The sequence below is a fragment of the Cupressus sempervirens genome, chromosome 5 (genome assembly GCF_028749045.1).
Source record: "Cupressus sempervirens isolate cs-2001-9-10 chromosome 5, ASM2874904v1, whole genome shotgun sequence".
In the NCBI taxonomy this organism is placed as follows: domain Eukaryota; kingdom Viridiplantae; phylum Streptophyta; class Pinopsida; order Cupressales; family Cupressaceae; genus Cupressus; species Cupressus sempervirens.
The window spans coordinates 470,048,130-470,067,554 of record NC_143122.1 but is presented as its reverse complement, the minus strand read 5'-3'; the positions used below and the strand labels follow the sequence as shown (position 1 = coordinate 470,067,554).

At 36.4% G+C, this 19,425-nt stretch overlaps 1 protein-coding gene across 2 annotated transcripts in view; it reads left to right on the top strand.

The window, feature by feature from the left end:
• PTAC6 (plastid transcriptionally active 6) overlaps positions 1-19,425 on the top strand; it is a 141,372-nt gene that overhangs the window by 60,174 nt on the left and 61,773 nt on the right. For both annotated transcript variants that reach the window (XM_089831333.1, XM_089831334.1), the window contains exon 2: positions 9,506-9,574. In XM_089831333.1, coding sequence (XP_089687459.1) covers positions 9,506-9,574 — 69 coding nt within the window. The remainder of the gene's footprint in view (positions 1-9,505; positions 9,575-19,425) is intronic.

The following is a 19,425-nucleotide window of genomic DNA, read 5'->3' as shown; positions in this document are numbered from 1 at the left end:
TGAGAATAAATGGAACACTTAACATTCATTGGATCTAGGTGATGCTCACAAGGGTGAAGCACTGAGACTTCCCGGGAGGTCACCCATCCCAGTACTACTCTAGCCTGAGCGTGCTTAACTACGGAGTTTCGTCCATGTTTAAACCCAAAGCTTGCAACCCCATTTGCAAAACCTTCACCAAGTGTTGTGCCTTATGAACCATTCATTAGAAAGCCCCTTAAGCTCATCAATTGATAAGTAGGAGATAATTTCCACAGCGAGTCAAATTGTGATATTGCTATCAAGATTTAACTGTGTGATTTTTGAGTCAAACTTATTGACCCATGCTTCATGAGTAGTGATTCAACATGAATCCATCTCTCATGAGAATAAATGGAACACTTAGCACTCATTGGATCTAGGTGATGCTCACAAGGGTGAAGCACTAGGACTTCCCGAGAGGTCACCCATCCCAGTACTGCTCCAGCATGAGTGCGCTTAACTACGGAGTTTCCTCCATGGTTAAACCCAAAGCTTGCAATCCCATTTGCAAAACCTTCACCAAGTGTTGTGCTTTATGAACCATTCATTAGAAAGCCCCTTAAGCTCATCAATTGATAAGTAGGAGATAATTTCCACAGCAAGTCAAATTGTGATATTGCTATCAGGATTTAATAGTGTGATTTTTGAGCCAAACTCATTGACCAATGTTTCATGTGTAGTGATTCAACATGAACCCATCTCTCATGAGAATAAATGGATCCAATGAGTGCTAAGTGTTCCATTTGACTAAGTGTTCCATCATTTAACAGTCAGCGCTTAACTCAAAAGTCACACAATTAAATCTTGATAGCAATATCACAATTTGACTTGCTATGGAAATTATCTCCTACTTATCAATCTTAAAGATATTTAATTGGACCATGAAGTAGCTCCACAATATTGTTAATGCCTCATGTGGTACCTTGAATGATTGGTGTAGGTAGATGATGGGCAAGGTGTATGTAATGACCCGAACCAACACTATAATGTTCCAACCATATTTTTCCATTTTCCCCCTTGATGTTAACCCAGAATATAAACCCTCTAATCAAATAACCAGCAAAGGTAAATAACAAATGATAACCCGGAAAGATATTTCTACAACTCTTCAATATAATTTTTAGGAACACACACATGAAGAAGAACACGAACAACCAATAAAGGCCAAAACTCACTCCAATCACTCAGTCTTCTTCAAATTGACATTATTGGTGCAAGCATATAAAAATGCAATATAAATCAAAGTACAAAACCAATAACTTTCTCACACTTCGGAAGTATGTTGTTGCATTAGATATCAACACTACCATAACAAGCAACTTCTAGATAACTCATAAGACGTTATTGTATTTTACAACAGCAATACAATAACCAGCAACTATAAATCCAATCTTAAACACAGTTCTACAGTTAGATTGGAAAATTAAAGAGCAGAACCTGTGAGCACAACTGAGACACTTGAATGATATCTCCCCTAACAATGGGTTTTCGTCCACTGCCTGCCTGCACGAGGGGCTACGTCCTCACACTGGTTGAAAGCTGAAGCTTTTTGAAAACTCTCACAAGAGAGAACTGAAAATTTGAATAGTAAATTAAGCATGACAAGGATAAAGCCTCTTCTCTTTTTATTCTCGCGACGATGACCCTTCGACTTCTTTCCTGGGTTTCGTCTTATCTTTCCACATCCTCTTTTGCTCACTTGGAATATTAATTTGACTTTTAATTAATGAAATTTCAGCCCTCATAGTCAATTTTAATATTGTAGTGATGACCCCCTTAATATTTCTAATGTCCCCAGAAAAGGGACATTACAAGTCTCCCCTCCTTGAGATTGGTTGCCCTCAAGCAATTAATACTAGGATCCCATATAAATTTGCAGTTTACCTTGAAGCAAAAACTGAAAACAATCTCGACCGAATTGTGAAGCAAAGTGCAACTCTGCAAACCACCTATCAACCGGATTCATGGATCCCATATTACTCTAAGAAGAAACGTTGCACCTATAAATTGTACAACTTTGATCAACCAATACATCGAGTCAAACTTGTCGCCACCTGGATCCCAAAACAATCGAACCCCACATCCATTCACCATATAGAGGTAAAAATACCTAGTAGCGTCTATAACACAACATCTCTCTACAGCTCCTACTAAACTCCCATGGATGTGATAACTAACCAAACCATCATGCCAACTGACAGCATAGTCATCCTATAACCATGTACCCATAAGAGAACTTTGTGACATAGAAGTAGCAAACCCTGTTGGATACATATCAGCATGATGTATAACCGACAGCTTTCCCTGCAAGTAATCCCCCACAAACAGCTGAGTTGGTTGCTTGCATCCGCTAATCCCACCTTCCGAAGATGGTGAATACCCATCCCGCAAAGGATGACATAATTCTGAAACCAAGCCACATCGATGCATCATCAAGTCCTCCCTGCGTGGGTCAAAAGAAAAATGATGAGCACTCTTCATTGTGTATTTGCGGTAAAATGCTCCAACCTCTATCAATGGCTCATCACTAAAAACACTTGAATCAAGTAGCTGATCCCTCTGACTCTGAAAATCAACAAACCGGCATCCAAAATCAGCTGCATGGAATGAAGTGACGGATTTGCTTCCAGGAGATGGAAACAAATCAAGATGAGAGCTATACTCCCAACCGGATGACACTCTGCAAATGCCCTGTGTGGATGACGGAGTAGCGTCGTGTACTACCACACAAGTCTCAGGAAAATCCACCATTGTGACACAAGAGCTACCAGTAAATTGTCTTGTATCAACTATCACGGCACTAACCTCAAGAGAACTCGATACAATTAGTGGTTCTCTACTGTTCTCCACCAAGGTACTCGTCCCAGCTGAAATATTTGTGATAGATGTAACCACATCCCTTCTACAACCCTTGGATATAAAACTCTTATCAACTCCCTTTGTATGTAACTGTACTATATCTGCAGTTGGTGGAGAATGTGCCAAACTCAACTCCTCTGTAAGCTTCTCAACCTGTAATTGTGACTCTTGAAGGGCCAACTGAGCACTCTGCAAAGAGTCCATAGCCACCTCAAGCTCATGAGTGAGCTTATCAACCTTCTCCTCGTTTCCCTGCAATGCAACATAACAAATGCAATCCCTCTTGAGAAGAAAAACTCTATCTGCTAGTAGTTGTAGGTAATTTTGTTTCATCATTCCAATCACTTCTCGGAGTGCATGTATCTTTGCAAGGGAAAAAACACTATCACCATGCTCATCTGTCAAAGGAGTACCCCAACCATCGGTGGCCAACATTTGACAAGCAACATCAAAATGCTTAATGGTTGTGGCAAACATCCTGTCATCAACCTTCAATTGACTTGCTAGATGATGATCCCCTTGTGACGAAACATTTCCACACAAATCTTCCCTTTTGTCATCTGCACTGTGATATGAGGCTGAATCAATGTCACTCACCATATAAGCAGCATCGTGTATGCTATCATCTAGGCACACCCCAATATCTAGGGTCTTGTTGCTATGCACCTCATAGGGTGGCTCAACTAGCGAGGTAGAAGCTGTTGATATAACAGTATCTTCACGCACTTCCACTTCCAAGGTGATAGCGTGTCCATCCATATCATTATCTTGGGATTCATTGTCATCAAATGAATTTTCTGATTCATTTTCCAAGATCTGATTTTTGCTCTCTATAAGGTCAGCTGTATGATGGTCACTAACTGCTAGGAATTCATCATAGAGGCTTCTAGATACTATAGAGACCTCTTGTTCCTCTTTCTCTTTGTTTTGTGATTTAGTCCTCTTAACAATGGAAACCATACGTCGTGCCACTTTGTCTAGTTTTGCAGGGTCTGAAATCAATTCATTCATCCTTTTCTGATTCTCACCCAACCTTTTCAAACTTTGTTTAAGCTTCTCCATATTCTTGTCCCACTGCTTTTGGGTACTTGAAGCAAACATGATTAACTAATTGATTCAATACCCAGTTCACTGTAATAAACTCCCCAGTTCTGTTTGACCTAAATAAGTAGCTTAAATGTTTGCCGTAGGAATTTGGTCAAACACTTGGTGTACATCCCTGCTGTGTATACTGTATTTTCTGGAATGTGCAATGTTTTTAATTGATATTGAATGTCTTAGAGGCTCTAATGCTAAGTCTTCATATTATCCAAGCTTACGAAATTGTTGACAAATTTTCCAGTAGTTCTGTTCATGCTTAAAACCCAATATATCGCTGAAGAATCACTGAGTAAATTGAAGATTTAAGGAACATAAATTAACCTAGTCATACATTATCCAATCCTCCAAATGTAATCACGGTAACTTGTTGACTGGTTATACCCATACAACGTTATCACAACCAGAGCATCATAGCCAATTAGGAATTCCTGTTACTTGTGCTAGTGTGAGTTTCAACCTGCCCTTAATCTGATGTTGTCTTAATGTTGCGTTTGCTGCTTAGATTACAAAAAGAAGCCCTATAAACATTGGATGCTACTAGAAATGATGATTAGCAACTCTGTATTTCCAAATGTAGCCCTTTCCTGTAAAATGGTGGCCTCCCAACTACCAAACACAGACCCTTATAGATTAGGCAGTCTGTGATTATGATAATCTCCAGCCTTTGCAAATTGATACCTGTTACTAAACGCTGAAATACTTATGCTAGTTGACCACAAATTGTAAGGATGGATGGCATTGAATGACACCACCTCCAGGCACAACAGCGGTAGGAGTTCACAATTTCTCAAGTTCTTTATTCTGAAAAGCATGTCTCACAACCCTTCACCCTTTCACAAAATCCAATGCACAATAGAATGAATTTTAATCATCATCCCTTTCTTTGCCGAGTCAATATGTTGAAACCAAATCAATCTTTAATTACAAATATTGTCGCCAAGTTCTAAATAAAGTTTGCAGTGCATAACACCAATCTCTGTCACCAATATCCGATACTCACAGCGTGTAAATATAGACCTGTTTGCACGACAAATATTTTTTTCCAATGACAGTTACATATTCTGCATTTTTTAGACTGTCAGCCACAAATATTTATGATACCCGATGTAACGCCCAACGATTAAACATCCAATGTAGACGATGTTGTAGGGGTCTTACCTTCTATTCCGCATTGATGTGCTCAGAAACTCATTCATAAAATGATCATAGTACATAATCGACACATTGGTGTTGTTGTTACCCCTGTGATTATTCCATATACAACTGTTGAAGCCCTGTGATTCCTTTTGTCTGCTATTTATTTATTAAAATCCTCTATTTAGCACTTCCGTGCCAGCGAAGGGAACTTCTATGATTATCGACTTGTCTATTACGTTCCAGATGCTTAACCGCTCCACTCACGATATATCAAATGAAATATTACACATCTGTCGATTCTCTTAAGAACTGCCTCTCCACCGTTGGTTCTATAACTCTCCTCGACACCTGTCAATCCAATTCGGATTGGTTGATGAGTAACATCTTTTGATGGGGCCAACGTTTTCCTATAAATTTGTTTGTTTTGCCACGTATCTCCAAACTTATCTTCTGGCAAACACTACGTTACTATAGATGTATCATTCCGAGGCCACCCCATGTATTATCAAACACTTATCACTACTTGTTACTTCCGCAATTTCCTCCAAAACGAACGGTGAAATATTCTTAGTGGAGAATGCAATCACAAAACCGAACTCCTATTTGGCATTACCAATCTCCAGAAAGGATATCAACCAGCCTCAAGAATGTTCGAGTAACTACAGGAAACTTACGTAAATGCCTTCCTCAAGAATCGATACCAAATCTACCTTCCTGGTCGCTGGTTCTCAAACATTGCTAGGCTATTGTTGTTCTTACCATAGCCTGGTCATACCGTTCACCTTGACCCTTTTTCCTCCTCAGGTACTTGTTAGGTGGATGCGAAATATTGTATTGGTTTCAAACGGGTGTGATCCTGCTGTATCAACATGCACTTGTTAATTCATTTTTTTAACTCGCCATCAGTCTCCATAGTCGCGTGAAAGTGCCCTTCGATTGTGTTTCTCCAACCAGCGGCTGTTGGTGTGAACGCTTGCTAACTCCACACAAAACCCGACTGAAGGCTGCGTGTCTGTACAGACCCCCTTTTATTCAACCGACTTATCAACCAGGCTCCTTATGTTATTCCGTGTATGCTCTGTTGGGTCATTCACAAGATGCCGACAACCTCAATGAATTGTCAAATATTCAATCCGACCATTTCGCCCATCCATGCAGGTTAATCTTCATCCCTTTACTGTCGCCTAAGAACTTCTGGTAACACTAAAATCTATGGAGCTCTACCCATAGTAAGTACTTGTTATGGAATTTTTTTTTTTCTTGTGGCTTGAACAATCCTGTATTTTAACTTCTCTCCAAATTCAACCACTGCTAAAACACTCCAGAACAGCACAAAAGTTTGAGAGAAAATGCCAGAAAACTCTACACGTGATCTCCAATACGCCACACACACCAAACTTATACCCAAAAAAAATTCACGTCACCTTAAATTCACGAGCACCTATTCCTTAATCACCGGGAAAAGAAGAAAAAGTTTGTTCGCAGTAAAAGTTGATTCCCTTTTTATTTGACAAGGCTCATCATACAAATCCCGAACCTTGCAAAATTCTCTGGTCCGACGAAAATCCTTAACCAAGAATTGATTTACTAATTTATTTAAACCTTTCATCTTAATTTCCTTCCAAAGCTGAAATTCCTTTTTGAAACCCTAGAACTTTTCAATGTCTGGGATATCATTTTCATGATTATGCAATTTCAATGGTGCCTTTCATACACATGCGATGCCTTCTGCATCCAGTTTCTTCGATAGTTGCATGCACTAGAATCAAAGACTGTATCACCAATATAACAAGGAACCGGTTGAAGATGGATTCTTTCCTGATTTTTGTATGGTAAATTATTTAAGACTTGTAGCTTGAAGCCAATTTTCTAAGTCTCAATGCGATTTTCTGAATAACCTTCACAGGATGGCAAGATCAAAGGCTTTGATACCACTGTAATGACTCGAACCAGCACTATAATGTTCCAACCATATTTTTCCATTTTGCCCCTTGATGTTAACCCAAAATATAAACCCTCTAATCAAATAACCAGCAAAGGTAAATAACAAATGATAACCCGGAAAGATATTTCTGCAACTCTTCAATATAATATTCAAGAACACACACATGAAGAAGAACACAAACAACCAATAAAGGCCAAAACTCACTCCAATCACTCAGTCTTCTTCAAATTGACATTAAGGGTGCAAGCATATAAAAATGCAATACAAATCAAAGTACAAAACCAGTAACTTTCTCACACTTCGGAAGTACGTTGTTGCATTAGATATCAACGCTACCATAACCAGCAACTATAAATCCAATCTTAAACATAGTTCTACAGTCAGATTGGAAAATTAAAGAGCAGAACCTGTAAGCACAACCGACACACCTAAATGATATCTCCCCTGACAATGGGTTTTCGTCCATTGCTTGCCTGCACGAGGGGCTACGTCCTCACACTAGCTGAAAGCTGAAGCTTTCTGAAAACTCTCACAAGAGAGAACTGGAAATCTGAATAGTAAGTTAAGCATGACAAGGATAGAGCCTCTTCTCCTTTTATTCTCGCAACGATGACCCTTCGACTTCTTTCCGGGGTTTCGTCTTATCTTTCCACGTCCTCTTTTGCTCACTTGGAATATTAATTTGACTTTTAATTAATGAAATTTCAGCCCTCATAGTCAATTTTAATATTGTAGTGATAACCCCCTTAATATTTCTAATGTCCTCGGAAAAGGGACATTACAGTGTGTGGTTCTTGCCTCACAGCAAAAGCTGATGCTTCAGCTGCTATTCACACTTAATGCAATTTAAGTTGAGGTACTAACAATATCAAATTGTGCACTCATCCACCATCCACCAACCACCATCCACAATCACCTTTTCTCCCTTATGAAACTGCGGTGTTATGTGTTTGCTCAAAAAATAATTTTATTCAAGAAAATCCATTTGGGCTTCCAAGTTGGAGCCTTTCATGAGTGGTTCCATTTTGTGAGTGTAGCTGCACCAAATTTTTAAGCAAATGTGGTGCAGTGTGCAGTTGAAGCCAAAAGTCAATATAGCTCGCCATAGAAGATTGATGTGGTATTGGGCATCCTACAATGTTGACTCTGACTTCATCCATTGTGAATTTGCTTCTGGTCAAGAATTTTGCAATCCAACCAAAGACGTGTTTGTACAAAATTCTTTGTGCCAAATCTTGAAGGAAATAATCATTCATACATGTGTTTGCTTCATGGCATATCTGCAAGAACCTCCATGCCCATAATAGCCATAGCAAGCTCCAAGTCTTCATTATTCACAATAGGAAGTGAGCTTGGAATCTGTTACACTTAAGGTAACCAAGGGTTGTGAATTGGGAGAGGGATGTGATGCTTGTTATATATCCATCTCTTTCTTATTGAAGCTCAATCAAGCCTATGCCAATGCATGTGAAAGGTCCATGTTTTGGCCCAACCGCCATCACCTCCATCAAAACACAATTGGTCATTTCATTAATCTTTTCCTGTCCTTTTATTTGTTTTCTTTTATCCTTTGGGCTGAAAAGCGATCAATTCCTAAAATAAATATCAGGTAATACGTTAGCAAACCTTCCCACTCAGCTGGCTAGAGCCAAAGATGAGGGAGAAGCGGCCCTGAGTATTGGTTAGCAGGTGTGCAGGGCATTTGATTTCTTTATAGGAATGGCAAAAGCTATTTTCGGGATTGCCCCTAAAATAGCCCGTTTTACAATTGCATTAAGGTTTTAACAGTGGGATATGGCGTTTTATCATTGTGGAGATGATGATTTTGGAATTGCTTTTGACCTCTTTTAATGGGAGCCTTAACTGAGTGGCCAGCATAAGATTTTTGACAAGCACCTGTACTTTGGCTTTTTGTTTATACATTTTACAGTGAATGACAAGGTCATCATTGCCAAACTTCCATCTTGATCTCTGATCAAGCACTTGCACTAACTACCTCTTTTAAAATTCAGCTTCCATCCTCTATTGACTGCTGATAGCCATCTGACATAACACAGTACACATTGGATACTTGATTCTCATTAACAGGGCCATCTATTCTGACCGTTTAATGGTATATAATATATATATATATATATATATATATATATATATATCACATTTTAAGAAATGGAAACAATTGTAATTTCTATTCTTAATTATAACTTTCCATTTCATAATTCTTTAAATTTCGCAGCATGAATGAATGTGGCCTGAGTCACGAGTGATAACAAAATTCACGGCATAGAGAACAGTGTAAGCACCATTGATTCATTCATATGTGAGGCAATTCACACTTGTTTTGGTAGATTGATAGCATGATAAGTTTTGAATGTTATTACATGTATATTTTGGAAATGCAATAAATTCTAGCAATAATGATGTAATTTGAAATGGTTGCAGATGTATGTATCTCCTCCTGAAATTGACGTTTATTCAATCCCACAAGTCATGGGGAAAATGCCCACCAAGGTAAGCAGATAGCTTTTACAAGGAATGCTTTGCTTGACAGAACAGGGAACTCTTGAATGGTTGTTTGTCTATTGTAAATTTCCTTGTTCCTTTTAGAAAGTTTTATTGACTGATATATGATCTGTCACACAATAGAAAAGTCGTTGTTATGCACAAAAATTATGTTCTTCATTCACCTTCCAAAAAATATTAAATGCAAAAAACATTATTACGAATATATATATATATATATATATATATATATATATATATATATATATATATATAGACACACACACACAAATGTTTGGAGACGCACAAAGAAAAGATTTTAAAGCTTAAAATCATAAACCTAGGAACTCGGTTTAAATAAAATGACAATTCTTTAATTAGTGGTATATAGATAGGATTTAACATTGTTTATCAGCTTTCTCCTGCTTATAGTTCTCTTATCTGCTGAGGGAGATGAAAATCTCCAACAAATGTGAGTCACGTAGTTATTGCTTTATTTCCTTGGGGTCTATAGAGTTTAAGTCTTTTGATTTGACCTTTTGAGATGTCCCTGCTCCTATGCAGTCTTGTCTCTGTGGTCAAAATACGTCTCTTTAGGAACTCACATGGTGCTGCATATGATGGTGTCCCATTTCTAAAAAACATGAATTGAAAACCCAATGAGAATTTGCAACTTGCTCATGATCAGAATCACACAAATGGGGATTACTATGATACATTTGTGGTTACTGGTAATACAAATCAAAGTGCTAAATCATAGAATATGTTGTCCACAATTTGTATTCACAAAATTGGGCAACCCTATGCAATTTTCCATAGATTCATAGTTTAAACTCTCTAAGGTAGGCATCCTAGAGGCGTTTTTTGAAGGCAATTGGTTATACTCTAAACCAACCCTAGTTTTTTGTTCTACAGATGTCATTTTTGGGATATTCTTGTCAAGTTTTTCTGACTTTCTTGCAATTTTGGGTTTTTCTTTCGTGACTACAAGTGCTTGATTTTTGAAAATCTCTTCTGTGTTTCATTTTTTCATGGTTAGTTTGATTGTTGTTTCTTTTTGTGTCCTAGGTCTTTTTCTTTTTGAATTCTGGTCGTTTTGAGCTATTGTAGGGAAAAATGCATGCTATATTCTACAAGAAAATAAAGAATGAAGTTACTCACGATCGGGGTTTTAAAGACCAACTACAAGTCATGATTCCTTCTTTAAAAATTTACAATATGTGATCAAAAAATCAAAGGCTTCTTAAGTCATGTGTTGGTTATATTACCTTAATTTTCTCGGATTTTGTTTTGGCGAAAGCAGTGGATGAATATATATATATATATATATATATATATATATATATATATATATATATATTCGAATATGTTCATGAATTTTACATACATCATAGCAACATAATTTAAAGTTATCAGTTCCATTCAGCAAATCATCATAGAATATAGCAATTAGCACCAAATCAAATCAAATCATCATAGAACATAGCATCAATTTGAATCATCATAGAAGAATACTAGAGTCTGTATAGGAATATAGGATGACATTAAAGGATTCAAATGAGAGAATGATAAGTATCATAGATTCATATCGTAAGGCTACAATTTTCAAGTTTCAAGTTTCAAACTTTCAACAAAATGAATACATTGAAAAAGTTGAAGACTTAAACTTTTGAAGGATCAACTATAGTTTATCAATAACAATATGATTGTAGGAGTACTAAGTAAACTGTGGAAAAAAATATACTTCAAAACATTTAGAATAATTTATAAAAAGGCATATTGTAGTTATTTGTTTTTTCAAACAAGATTTGAAAACTTACATGGAATTTGCAACTTGCGTCCAAGACTCCAAACTCTGTGTGTGTCCAAGTTTCCAACTTCACCTGCGTCCAACTTGTGAAATAACCCTAATTCTGCCCCTGTAGTTGAAATAGTGCTGCCCTTGCTGTTGAAAAAACCTTGGTACTTGCAAAATAACCCTGCTGCAAACTGAGAAATAACCTTGCTATTGTCTGTCCACGTGCGATTGGAAAAAAAGTTTCTAAGATATGTTAAACCTAAAGTATTTATTATTATTATTATTAATATTTTAATGTGTTCCAACATGTGGGGCTTGCGTGGGCAAGAAAAACAGGTTTTAAATAATTTTATGGTTTTATTTTTTATTTTAAAAACGGAAACTTTTAGAATCCTTGAGACAGATGGGAAACTCCAGTGTGATCCCTAAGACGGTCAACCCAATTGAATTTGCAACTTGCTCATGATCAGAATCACACAAATGGGGATTACTATGATACATTTGGTTAATGGTAATACAAATCAAAGTGCGAACTTATAGAATATGTTGTCCACAATTTGTATTTGCAAAATTGGGCAACCCTATGCAATTTTCCATAGATTCATAGTTTAAACTCTCTAAGGTAGGCATTCTAAAGGCATTTTTACAGATGTCATTTTTGGTAGATTCTTGTCGAGTTTTTCTGACTTTCTTGCAATTTTGGGTTTTTCTTTCCTGACTGCAAGTGCTTGATTTTTGAAAATCTCATCTCTGTTTCATTTTTTCATGTTTAGTTTGATTGTTGTTTCTTTTTATGTCCTAGGTCTTTTTCTTTTTGAATTCTGGTCGTTTTGAGCTATTGTAGGAATAAATGCATGCTATAGTCTAAGAGAAACTAAAAAATGAAGTTACTCATGATCAGGGTTTTAAAGAACAACTACAAGTCATGATTCCTTGTTTAAAAAATTGCAATAGGTGATAAAAAAATCAAAGGCTTCTTAAGTCATGTGTTGGCTATATTACCTTAATTTTCTTGGAATTTGTTTTGGCCAAAGCAGCAGATGAATATATATATATTTGAATATATTCATGAATTTTACATACATCATAGCAACAGAATTTAAAGTTATCAGTTCCATTCAGCAAGTCATCATAGAATATAGCAATTAGCACCAAATCAAATCATAATAGAACATAGCATCAATTTGAATCATTATATAAGAATACTAGAGTCTAAGTATAGGAATATAGGATGACATTAAAGGATTCAAATGAGAGAATGATGAGTATCATAGATTCATATCATAAGGCTACAATTTTCAAGTTTCAAACTTTCAACAAAATGAAAACATTGAAAAAGTTGAAGACTTAAACTTTTGAAGTATCATCTATAGTTTATCAATAACAATATGATTGTATGAGTACTAAATGTGAAAAAAAACATACTTAAAAACATTTAGAATAATTTATAAATAAGGCATATTATAGTTATTTGTTTTTTTAAGCAAGATTTGAAAACTTACATGGAATCTACAACCTGCATCCAAGACTCCAAACTCTGTGTGCGTCCAAGTTTCCAACTTCCCCTGCATCCAACTTGTGAAATAACCCTAATTCTGTCCCCTGCAGTTGAAATAGTGCTGCCTTTGTTGTTGAAAAAACCCTGCTACTTGCAAAATAACTCTCCCTGCAACCTGAGAAATAACCTTGCTATTGTTCGTCCATGTGCGATTGGAAAAATAGTTTCTAACATATGTTAAACCTAAAGTATTTATTATTATTAATATTTTAATGTGTTCCAACATGTGGGGCCTGCGTGGGCAAGAAAAACAGTTTTAAAATAATTTTATGGTTTAATTTTTTATTTAAAAAATGGGAACTTTTAGAATCCTTGAGATAGATGAGAAGCTCCAGTGTGATCCCTAAGATGGTCAACCCAAGCTCTAAACATGTTGACCATTTCTAAAGTTTTGGGAACATGTTTCTGTTTTTGAGCCTAGGTAGGGATGACTTCGAAACATTTATGATTGTCCCCAAGTCCTTGAAACATGTACGGTTTTTGAAACTTCGAGTTTAGGGCTAGAAACGCGCCCTTGAGTAATGTAGTATGTCAGGTTTTTCCAGAGCTAATACAAATTGTTTTTAAAAGGCATTTGGTTGTAATGAAAAAGTTAAATCTCTATCGTGAATTTGCAATAACATTTTTGAAGGAAAGTTCTTTGTTTTTGTAAAAATGTTATATATGTAATTGGATTATTGAAGCCTATATAATTGGGCTATTGAAGCCCGATTCCAAGTCCTCTTTAAAACATTAAAACACATTTAAATTGTAAAAAGTAACTCGACTTGAACTAAAAGGATTTTTTAAAGATATTATTACTTGAAACCAGGTTTTTAAAGCCTAATTACAATCCTATCTAGAAACACAACCCTTGCAAAGTGTATCGCGAACCCCACTTTAGCATTAAGTTGCCATTTTTAAGCATGGTGGTAAAGATCTATGTGTCCTAGAGATATTTGACATTTGAAATATCACCTACCATCACCCCTACATTGAACATTGCCCAAGCCTCTGGATGACTTTACGCCTCCTATAGAGCACTGCATGCCTTTCCTTCTCCTCCTTGTTTGAGTCGTATGCATCCTTTCCTATGTCTTTATTAGAATCCCCTACTACTTTTCTCTTTGAATTGTTCGATTCATCTGCTGTAGAGCCTTGTGAACATTCACCTTTTGATAGGATGAAAATGTTAGGAACAAACAAGTTGCAAAGGATGTTGTTTCTTTGCCTAACATTTAGCTCAAATATTGCCTTAACAACATCGCCATTGACCAGTTCAACAAAATTGTCCATCAATTCAATACATCTCTCTTGGGATTTTAGGACATCCACAATAGGTGATAATACTGCTTTATGAACCCGCATGTCACACCAATGTTTGTTTAGGTTGAGAGAGATGTCTATCAAACCCAAAATAGCCTTGTAGACATCATCCTCTGTAACAAAGAGGTCTATAATTTGACATGGTGCCATAATATTCAATACAATGAGAGAAAGGAGGGGAAGTGCTTAGAGTGGAATCAAAAGTTTCCTAAAGATGCAATAAATCTCGCCACTAAACATACTCGGTCACATTGAATCTTAGTAGATCATGAGCGGATCTCGACTCAAAGAAAGTAAAGATCTTTATTGCTAAGTTTTGCAGATCCAGCTGTAGAATCTAAGTGAGGACAGGCCAACGCATTTAGTTTTTTCCTATCAGTCACCTCTTAATTAATCTTGGCAGCTGTGGTTGGAAATGAGGCGGTGACTAACAATCAAAAGATCGATTAGCCAATGCCAACATGCGGAATATGATAGTAGTCTTTTTGAGTGATGTGCTAGATGTGTTCTGTTGCATTCTCTGAGTTGAAGAAGATGATGTCTTCCCCTATGCTAACCCCAAGGTTTGCCAACACATCAACGACTGCATTGCCCTCTCTGTAGGTATGTTGTAGTTTGAAATTCTCTAGCGGATCAAGATAAACATTGATGCAGGAGAACCATTTGCTTGGTCTCTAGTTTTGAAAATTGTTTTTAATTATTCCATTGATGATTATTTGTGAATCCCGTTCAATAACAACTTTGGAATGTTTCTTTTGATGGTTGATAGCTTTAGTTAGATAAACCTATTATATATAAGACATAAGGTTATTGTTATATGATAAAATCTAATTTTATATATATATATATATATATATATATATATATATATATACACACACACACACACACACACATATACACGATTAAAGTTGTTATTAAATTCATGGCAGTGACATACTCTTGCAACAATCCTGTAAAAATAACATGGTATCGAAGCGGGTTCCCTACTTGCTTGTGAGGCTTGAAGAGTTAGTTCAAATAAACAAAATGAATTTGCAGGCATTGATCCCTTAAATCCCTTGTTTGGAATGTAGTCGATGGACAAATTGGAAATTTCCGTATGTACGGGTTTGGCACTGCAATTTTTTTGTTTGCAGAGAAGAAAGTGAATTTCTCTGGATCATGAACAAACAATTCAATATTGGTGACTCTGAATTAATAGCTTAGATTTGTATTTGATGAACGATATACGCAGAGACATTCATCTACTCATGCCTTACATAGACTTCATAGCTCGGGCTTTAATGTTCCATGTTTGCATCGAAAAGGGCAGATCAAAATGGTTAAGTCAGCAGCAGTGAATTTGAAGCAAGAAAAAACAACTTGTAAAATGCCATCGTTGAGTGAATAAGGGGTGGTCATTGAACAAGAAGAGGATGAGGTTCAAACTGATATGCCACGCAGATAATAGATCCCACCACCAGTTGGTAGAATAAAAGAATACACCGATGAATGAATGGACTATCAAAGGCATTGAACATTATTACCACTGAAGGAAAGCAAAAATAACCAATACTCGAATCACAAAATTAACATGGAATGTTTATATCATTCATAGAATGGAGTAGACACCCAAAATCTCCTAGAAGACATAATAGATATGAAATTGGTATTTAATCAATAAAAACACCGCGATAATCATTGGAAGCCACCAAAACACAAATAAATAAGGAGAGCTACAAATGGAAAATACCATTGCTGCATGCAAGGAAAAGCAAATGAAAAGAGTGGTCAACTAGAGTAGTATGTGCTCGCAAGAGACCACACCGACTCTATGGGGGTAAGTACAAGTCACCATGTGAGGGACCCCTTGCCAATGGAAAGAGGGCAGCCCCCTTATTGGCCCGACCCACTATTGGAGGGACTCGTATGGCACGTTTCAAAGTCAATTCTTACGCCACATGGGCATGGTGGACCACCCAAACATGAGCGGTCTATGGAGTTGTGGGACATAAATATAAGATCCTTCGAAGAGGTAAGTTTAGGGCATGAATACGAGAGGGACCAACCTCTAAGATACATTAATATAATTTTATTACAGTGATAATTATTTATTTTATAATAATTAAGCATTTTGTTTCGATTATTGGAATAGTAAAAGGTACGAGTTAAATTACTAACATCGTAATCAATGTTAATATTTGTTTGTGTACTATACACACTATTTTTCCTTGATCTTTTCCTCTGAGAATGTTATTGTAGGAAGAGGGAGATTGAGATTTAGAGGGAGCTTGACATGTCATTAGAGGCAACCTTGAAAAAGAAAAAGTAGATATGTGATTCAGTGAACCTTCAGTGATATTGGTCTTATTGATTTAGAGGGAGTAAACTATGTTGATATGGATTCTCTAGTGATCAATAAATTGTAGTAGTCAAGAGGACTGTGATTCATGAATATACCTCGTGACAATGTGATTTTAATGGGCCTACCCCTTATGCACATCATGAGGAAGTGAAGACTTCCAAATGATGTCATTTGTATTTGCAGAAGTCACTGTAGGTGACGATGATCTTACAATAACTTGTATTATGAGATTAAATAAATTGAGTATATGGTGAATGTCTTGCATCTCAACATTCTGGAAGGCCATTACTTGAAGAGTATTTGGTGAATATCATTGATATTCTGGGAGGTCGATACTCTTGATATCAAATGTAATATCAAACCTTATTTTGAGTACTTGGTGAATATCATTGATATTCTGGGAGGCCAATACTCTTGATATAAGATGTGATATCAAACCTTATTTTGAGTACTTGGTAAATATCATGCGTCAATATTCTGGAAGACCAATACTCATGATATTGAATGCGATATCAAATGAGATATCCTTAAAATTGTTATTTGTAATATTACGTTGAAGTAATATATATTCTTATATGGTTATCCTTCTAAGCTAAGAGAGAGTGTTGATGTTTGATAGCATCAGCAGGGTAAACCTATTATATATAAGATATAAGGTTATTGCTATATGAGAAGGAAAAAAAACAAAAAATAAATAAATAAAATAAATAAAATAAATAAATATATATATATATGATAAAAGTTGTTATTATATTAATTATCTGATTAATGAATAGACATGTCCCATGAAGGGACATGTCTATTCATGGCCTTTTCTCTATATATAAATCTAAGTAGATGTTGCATTTGGAACACACATACCAAATTCATGACAGTGTCATTACACTTGCAACAATCCTCTAAAAATAACAGTTTCCCTTTTATGCATAGCCTGAGGTCCGCTTCCAAGGCTCTAATCTTTGCTTCGTTATTGGTCATGATTCCTAACTCTCCATAAGTTTCACTGATAAGACAACCCGTTTCATCTCTTACCACTACTCCAAAACTTGCTTCTTCAGGGTTGCCTTTATTGACTTTGTCAAAATTAAGTTTGAACCAGTCCTTAGGGGTAGCTTGCCAAGTTGTGTGCTTTCTATTTGGACCTTTGCTACAATGAAAGATTATCCCTTTGTTTTGCAAAGTCCATTTTGATTCTATGTGTTTATCCTAATCATTGAAGAATTTGATTTTTCTTTTATTGGATTTGCCATTGTTAACCTCTTCTATGGCCAATTTTATTTTGGATATGATGGTATCTAAGGTAAACAAATATCTTTGAAGATCCTTCCGTTGCCCTCTTTCCAAAGACTCTAGACAATCATAGATGGTCCCACAAGCCAAATATCTCCCCAGTTATTGTGAAAAGATTTAGGCCAAGCAAGAAGAAAGTATAAAAGTCGTTCCTTTGCAGTTTTGAATTCAGTCATCACACTAAACTGGCCCCAAAATTGGCTGGCTATTGAGCTTTGAAAAAGAAAGTGATTCAGTGTCTCTTCCTCTTGTTTGCATGTGATGCACCAGCTAGGTACAACAATCCTAATGATTTCCAATCTGTTGCCCGTCAAGATACTGTCATGGAATGCAATCCAAAGAAATATTCTTGCCTTTGGAGGACCCTGCTACTCCAACATAACTTTCTAGGCCATGGTGGATTGCTAATTCTGGCTCTCTATACTTCATATCATAATTTGGAGGCACACCAAAATATCTTGCTGTTGTCTATGGTGTCAATGACTGCTCTATTCTTCAATATGTCCGATAGTTTATCACATAAGTTTTTTCACAAAGGGCAATTCTCTTGCAACATCTTATATTTCCTAGGTTAGATGAGCCTTCAAAATAATGTGCGACTAGATCTCCAAAAGAGGCTGCCACTTTATTCACCCAACCTTGATTGTCGAAGAGTTCTCTTAGCGGGTTCTCTCCTCTCCAAGAATCTTCCCAAAATGTAGCTCTTTGCACATTACCAAAGCACCATGAACTATGATTTGTGATAAGATTTCTACTTTCCCATAGGAAGTTCCAGGGAGCTGTGCCCTTGCTGGTGATGTAGTCCCCATTTTCCCAAATTCAGAGTCTCCATTTGAGCGGCCTCTAAAGTTTTACCTTATTGAGTAATAGTGCATTTTACTTGTTTGCATATAACACAGCACTAATGATGGTGATCACTGTTATCAAAGATCTGTTTTCTTCAGCATGAAATGAAGCTTTAAGGCAGTACTTAAGTAATTATACTATGTACAGAAAAGGGGCACACGAGCAATATGTCCTGAAATTTGAGACATCAATAACAAATCTTGGAGACACAAAATAAATCAATATAAACTGCAAAGAATTTTATAACAATTAAGGGACCACCGATGGAGGAGCAGTAAATGATTTCCAACAATCAGCATTTAACGGGCAAACCAATGCAAATTGATAGTTCCTAATATGAAGAAATAAGCATCAGCACGATAATATTTCTTTCATATCAAAGCCAATTAAAGAAAACTGAAGCAAAGATAACGATAAAACTGCTGGCTGGAAATAATACAGAGATGTGAATTAGATATTTAAAAACACAATGGGATGTCATCAGTTGATGTTGATACCAAGTATAAACAGCGATAAAGGGCACCAAAAGAAGGTTAAAATGTCATTAGTATGTTTAGTCACTATGAGTCTTAGGCAGCAAAGAAATCACGACAACAGAGATGAGATTGACTCCCAATTACAGAGAATCAAGGAATATCGAATTTACATACACAGCAAACAGTGCATCTTTCATATGTCTGTGGAGCCGTCACATTTGAGGGATCAATTTTTAATTA